The 6,771-nt window shown below is 43.3% G+C and overlaps 1 protein-coding gene across 2 annotated transcripts in view; it reads left to right on the top strand.

The window, feature by feature from the left end:
• The first annotated feature begins 317 nt into the window (after positions 1–317).
• Positions 318–6,771, top strand: part of HSD17B4 (hydroxysteroid 17-beta dehydrogenase 4) — a 69,595-nt gene continuing 63,141 nt past the window's right edge. Inside the window, exons 1-2 of one of the 2 annotated variants that reach the window (XM_076361615.1) lie at positions 318–424; positions 4,059–4,112. In XM_076361615.1, the coding sequence (XP_076217730.1) occupies positions 367–424; positions 4,059–4,112 (112 nt within the window). In that variant the 5' untranslated portion in view covers positions 318–366. Of the gene's footprint in view, positions 425–3,744; positions 3,794–4,058; positions 4,113–6,771 lie in introns of those variants that run through there. The other variant, XM_076361616.1, reaches the window with a different exon arrangement.

The following is a 6,771-nucleotide window of genomic DNA, read 5'->3' as shown; positions in this document are numbered from 1 at the left end:
CCTGCTGTGGAGCAGGACAGACGAGCTCGCCTGTTAAAATCCCTGTATTTCACAAGCAGCTGGCCTTGCCTGTAAAGGCATGGAAATACAGGGAGCAGGCAGGGCTGCAGCCCGAAAACAACCGCCTCCGCCCGCCCCGGCGCCGCGCTCTTCCCTCCCCTCAGTTCGGCGCCGCTGGGGCCAACGTTGCGGTCCAGACTACGTTTCCCAGAGGGCGGCGTCGGCGCATGCGCAGTGTCGGCGCTCACCCCTCCCCTGCCGCCCTCCCCTCCCCTCCCCTCCCCTCCCCTCCCCTGCCTTGCCCTGCCTTGCCAGCGGCGGCCGGGCCGGCGGGTAGCGCAGTCGGGCGCAGGGCAGTGGAGCGCCATGGCGGCGGGGCTGAGGTTTGACGGGCGGGTGGTGCTGGTGACCGGCGCCGGAGGAGGTGAGCAGCGCCGTCCCGTCCCAGGGTGCGGTGTGGCGGGGGTTTCGTCCCCCGCAGGAGGCGGCTGGGTCCGTGGCGGGGCGTCCCGCGGGAGGCCGGGCGAGGTGGACACCCTGCAGCCGCCGCTGCCCGCGGCCCTGACAGGTGCCCCCGTGCCCTCCGGTGGCAGCCAGGGACGTCTGTGAGGGCTTCACTCGTTAAAAACATGGTTTTTTCCCGCAGAAGAGAGAGGTGTGGCGGCAGGAAGGAGGCGCGGCGCGCCGGGCGCCCGCCGCGGGGCTGCGGGCGAGGCCAGGCCCCGCGGCGGCCCTGTCAGGTGCCGGCCCTCGCCCGCTAGGGCCGCGGTAGCAGTGCCAAGGCTGTGCAGGGGTTACCGTCGTGTTTCTTGCAGGGCTTTGGAGCTGCTGCAGTTTGATCTGAGCCCCAGTACTGCTGCAAATTAACACGTTAGTACTGCCTCCAAATGCGTACTTTCCGTTCTTTAAATACACGGGAGGAGTAACACTCCTTCACACCAGTCAGTAATGGACATCCCGCTCCACGTACTGTTTTGCTATCCTAATTCCTTCCAGTTTTGCCTTGGACCTAGTGATTGACGCTGGTAACCTGGGTGGTCTGGCAAAGTGGTGTTCCAGCAGGGGTTTGACATGTGCCAGCGCTGCTGCAGAAAGCAGCCTCGACCTGCTGCTGCCTTCCCTGACCTCCTCCTGGGAGGCAGTCTGAAGGCACAGGGGAGAGGGCAGCAGAGAGTTGGAAGGGTGGGGAGAGGTTTCTTTCAGCAGCAGGGCTGGTCTGTGCTGTTGGTGGGCTGTGGGCCTGGCCTCTCCAGGGGAGGTGGTTCTGCAGTGGAATGCTTGGTTTTGCCAAGAAATGTTTTTGTATTTGTTGTTGTGGTGTGGGGTTGGTTGTTGGCTTTTTTTTTTTTGTTCCTTTTTTTTTTTTTCTTCTTCCTCTGAATACATGCTTTAACCTTTGCCTACTCTGGTACTTCAGCGAAGATAGCTGTGAGTGTGGACAAGAGAGAGGCAAAGTTTGTAGTTGTGATGAGCTGCTGAAGGAGCTTGTTCTGCCATCCTCTAAGAAGGTTCTGCCTTCCCACAGTGAAGTTTTGCTCTTTTTTTGTGGAACTGCACATAGCCAGAGGAGTCATTTTGGGGGCCTAGATTATATGATGTCTTGCGGAGAGGGACTGTCGTGGTTTAACCTCAGCTGGCAACTGAGCACCACACAGCTGCTCCCTCACCCTCCCCCCCACCCTGCAGTGGGATGGGGGAGAGAGTCGGAAGAGTAGAAGTAAGAAAACTCCTGGGTTGAGATAAGAACAGTTTAATAATTGAAATAAAATAAAATAGTAATAATAGTAGTAATAATAATAATAAAATATACAAAGCAAGTGATGCATGATGCAATTGCTGACCACCCGCCAACTGATGCCCAGCCAGTCCCCGAGCAGCAGCCCCCCCGGCCAGCTTTCCCCAGTTTATATACTGGGCATGACGTCACATGGTATGGAATGTCCCTTTGGCCAGTTTGGGTCAGCTGTCCTGGCTCTGCCCCCTCCCAGCTTCTCGCTGGCAGGGCATGGGAAGCTGAAAAGTCCTTGACTAGTGTAAGCACTACTCAGCAACAACTACAACATCGGTGTGTTATCAACATTGTTCTCACCCTAAATCCAAAACACAGCACTATACCAGCTACTAGGAAGAAAATTAACTCTATCCCAGTCAAAACCAGGACAGGGAGCAAGAATATGAGATTTTGTGGAAAGCACTAAACAGTCCAGTCATGTCATCTGAAGGTGACAAACCTGAGAATAATTGAGGCCAGATCTTTCTGGCCTTTTCAGCTTTTACCAGACCTATATTTATGTGCTTCTCTCTATGTAACAAGTCTCTCTGAAAAACAGGTTAAGACCTTAGGTAATAGCAAAACAAAGACACTTTGGCAACAACAAAGCTTCTAAAAAGCCCCGCATGGAGCAAAATTAGCTTGTCATAAGTGTGGGTACAGTGACCCTTGTACTTCTAGTATTAGGCTACTTGAAAATGGTTTGTTAACAGAGAAAACTGTCCTTGGATGTGTTATTTCACAATAATTTTTGATAACTGGTTGATTAAATTTACGCCAAGATAAAGGGAAGCCCTGTTAACTTCAGATTAGTTCTTGTTTTGCTTTTATTTAGTTTACAGCACTGTAGTTAGACTGTACTGCTAATAGCATTGTTTGTCGACATTGATTTTTGAATTGGATACCAATGAGCAGGTCAGAGCTGGGAATTTATTTAAAACATCTGGATCACTAATTTGTTTTAAAGTGAGACCTATTTTCACATACACAAGCATCTAAAAATACAGTAGTTTCTTTTCACTTTGGGCAAATCCCTTGTGAAGTATTGTTCCTGCCTGTCATGCAGCATTGTCATTGTTTATGCAATTCAAGCTAATTTTTTTTTTAAGATCAGTTTTGATTCTTAAGCATTTAGTCCTTGCTTGCCAATTGAGAATACCAGCACATATAACATGGTCTGGATTTCGTGCACTTCTCAGTTACGTGGCTTTTCAAAATAAAAAAAAAGTTTTCTTGGACGTGGGTTACATCAGGCAGTGGATGTATATGCACCTCACATGTGATACTCTCCATTGCAGAGGCTCATAGGAGTCTTAAGGAAAATTCTAATTTGTTGGTGTGAGGTTAGTGTGTTTCAAACCAGTTTAAATAGTTCTGATTTTTTTTTCCATTTTTTTCTTTTGAGAGCTAGCTTTGAATGTTTTGGTGAGGGGCAAAGAGGTACTGTTGCACTCTGAGAAACTTTTTTCTGACCTTGATCATCTTTTGATCATTCAAATCTCAGTTTCTTTTGGAATGGAAAAAAAGGACCATCATCATTGATTTCAATAACTTTTGGCGGGTACAGTGGATAATACATCTGTAAATCATTTGTCGTAACAAATAACTTATGTATAAAACACCCAGAAGCTAAGCCAGAGTAAAGGTGCAAGAGTCTTGCTTTTGTATGTGAGGCAAAAATGACAGTCTTCTGTTATAATAGGTAAACTATGGGTGCATCTGGTTAACTGTGATATTAAGTGATCCCTTTGTATCCAAATAATTGAAGGGGGTTTGTCAGTACATCTTTAGTCACAGTTAAATTTTGTTCAGTTTCTTCTTCAAATCTTAAAGACTAACTTTAACCAGGGAAGTATCTTATTCACTTAGAATGTAATTAATTAACTTGAAACATCCCCTCCTTCTTCAAGGTTACACCAAGACATTAAACTTTCTGCCTTACAAATGTATTTTTCTATCACAAGCACAAACTCAGCAGCAGACAGCTTTCCCTGATGGTTCTGTTGGGTGCAATAACAAAGAGTAAGCATGGGGATTTTTTCTTTTTTTTTTTTCCCTCGGCTGGAGGTTTGTCTGCAATTTATCTGTTTGTTTACTTTTATGTTTTGAACTTACATGAAACTTTCAACTCTTGGGGGAAATAGTGTTTTACTTTGAACCTTCAAGGTGTTTGTGTTGATTTGGTGCATTTTTCTTCATGCGGTTCTTTTTTGTGTGGCTTTTTCTCTGAATTGTGATTCAGGAGACAAATTGACTCTTTTTTTTACTTTTTATTTTTTTAAACTAGGTTTGGGCAGAGCATATGCTCTGGCTTTTGCTGAAAGAGGAGCTTCAGTAGTTGGTAAGTTTTATGTTAACTAATTTGATCTATACAATAGCCTTTGCCTTTTCACGTGGCTTGCATTCAACTGTCCATGCCCTTTTTGACAGTAACCTTTGTTATTTAATGGTTTTCTGTCTTATCTTTTGCTGTTTAAATTTTGCTTCTAAGCTTTATTTTCTTATGAAACAAGTTGCCCAAGTTTGTCCAAGGGCTTATCTTTGCTGGAAAGCCAATTTCAATCAGATCGTTTCCCGGACTTGACTTTCATCCATGCATACCAACCTTTACCGTGAGTTGTGGCCAGAGAGGGTATTGTCTTAGGTGAATACTGTTCAGAAACTTTTAATAAGACCATTTGAAAATGGGAATATGTATCTTCTAGTACCTTCTCACAGGAAAGATGTTATTGGAATGTAATGCAGTATCAGTAGCTCCCTAGAAAACACAGAATGTGCTGAAAGTGCACTGCATTGTTTCTTTCCGCAGCGTGTTGCACAGAAGAGCCATCTGGTCTCCATGACAGTGCCAAATAGCTCTCAGTAAAGGATTTCTGATAGTGTAGTCATTTGGTTGAACCTTCTTCAGGGAATATTTAGTTGTGCAAAATGCTGTATCACAAGCTAATTCTGAAGGTTAAGTTACATTCTTGGGCACTTTCTGGCAGTTGGCATAGCCATTTGACTGCCTGTGAATGAATTTGTACAGGTATTGTTGATGAGTTCAAGGTTAAATGTTTAAACAGATTATGGACAAGAACTTGCTCACTGATTTTAGTAGCTTTCTAATAAAAATCCCAATCTCAGTTTACAAAATTTCATTCAAATTGTTTGGTTTTACTTTATTGATAAAATAAGTCTGTGTGTAGACAACTTAAAAAAAATCTAGGTATTTTTTTCTAGTAGTTGCCACCTTTGATACCTTATTTACTAGGAACGTGAATACGTCATCTCAAGTTCTTATTTAACAAAATTAGGTTACTAAAGCAGCCCAAATGTTTAATTGTATTGATTCTGTGTAGCTAGCGGTGTTCTGACTTTCCAGAAAGATCTGAAAGAAAATGTATTATATTGCCTGACCATAGCTAATACTCCTTTATCTCATGGCCTTACTGCACAATGGCTGAATCAGTAACTTAAGAATTGACCGTGTCTGAGGGAAACTTCTTATTTCCCTTTGGAAACTGCACCTCACTTCACCTCTTATAGTAGTGCTTTGCAATTACCTCTACATGCTTGTATTTATTTTTCTTACTCTTGTTCTCTTATGATTCTGACTTCAAGGAGTTGAGAAGTTACTTGTGTAAAGACTTGAGTCTTTTTCAACTAAAGCAGATATGAGACTCATGTCTGTTTAAATCAAGTTTCCTTTTTTAAGTTACGGAAATGAAGGTATGTTGTAAGAACAATAATCAAGTACTCTCGTTGGAGGAATACCAGTGGGCCCCAACATGGGAGCTTTTTCTGTCCAGTCCCACATCTCTCTCTGTGTACAACCTTCTGTTCAGTGAGTTGCTGATGGCATGGTTAGACTGACCAGTGCGACCCAAGTGGAACTCGCCCTTTTCTTGTCATCCAAAGGCTGCCTGCTACCACCTTTTTTGTCATGCTTCATCTCTTTCATGCTTCTCATCAGAAAAAAGTTGAAAGCAGGAGGAAAGGAATGCTTTGTTTTTGTCTTGTGACCTGTATTATGTCCAGGCCCTACTGTTTCTTCCTTTTCAGTCTACCTGAGGGCTCTTCTGTGTTGCTGTTTTAGTTTAGATTAGAGTCACGCTTTTGAAGCATCTCTCCTGATTTGTATCTATTTGTATTTTTGTTTGCATTGTGGGATGGTATTGAAGTGCATGTGTGGAGTTCCTTTGAAAACCAAACTGGAAGATGCAATTTAGCAGTGCACCTAAATTATTCCAAATGTGTGTTTGGTTTGTGGCACCAGACTACAGCAAGAAATAAGCTGGTTTATTTTTTAAAAAACATGTACTGTAGATGTCAGGTCCTCAGCACCAACTGTTTCACTCTACAGATTTGCTTCTGCTGCTCTGTACTACTTGCTAATAATGCACTCATAGCTTTAGAGCAATTCTTCTCTATGATTCAGACTATAACCATGCTCTGTCACAACTGCTACAGTCTCTGGCTCTTTTCTACTGGATGTTTTCAACTGGAAATTATATGATGTAAAGCTTGAGCTTAAAATAATGTTATTTATCCTTTTTTTTTTTTTTTTTCCCCCAAATTACTCTATCACACTCGCGGAGTTATTTTATCATTTTCAAAGCCTGGAATAGCTCTATTCTTTCTTGTGTACTCATTTTTGCTTCAACTCTGTTAGTGCCTGCACTCAGCCTAAGGTGCTTTGGTGCCTCTGGAAATTTTCCCAAATATTTGATTAAGATTTTTTCAGCAAATTACTATTGAAGTGAAGGATAAACATATATAAGCATGTCTTTGGTAGAGAGTTGTAATGTCTTAACAAGACTAACTGAATGTTTTTGTATAAATGTTTACCACAAAATTTTTCACTCTTCTTTCCCAGGACAGATTGGAAATCCTAGTGCTGTTTCTGACTTGCTTTTCTTTAATGTCGTGTTAAAGACCTTTGATGTTGCAGGCTGAGCAGTCTGCCCATGTTGCCTATTCTAATGCTTCACTACACTTGGAAATTTTCCCTAATGCCT

Source organism: Aptenodytes patagonicus, chromosome Z (genome assembly GCF_965638725.1).
Source record: "Aptenodytes patagonicus chromosome Z, bAptPat1.pri.cur, whole genome shotgun sequence".
Lineage (NCBI taxonomy): Eukaryota > Metazoa > Chordata > Aves > Sphenisciformes > Spheniscidae > Aptenodytes > Aptenodytes patagonicus.
This window is presented reverse-complemented; position numbering and strand designations above follow the sequence as displayed.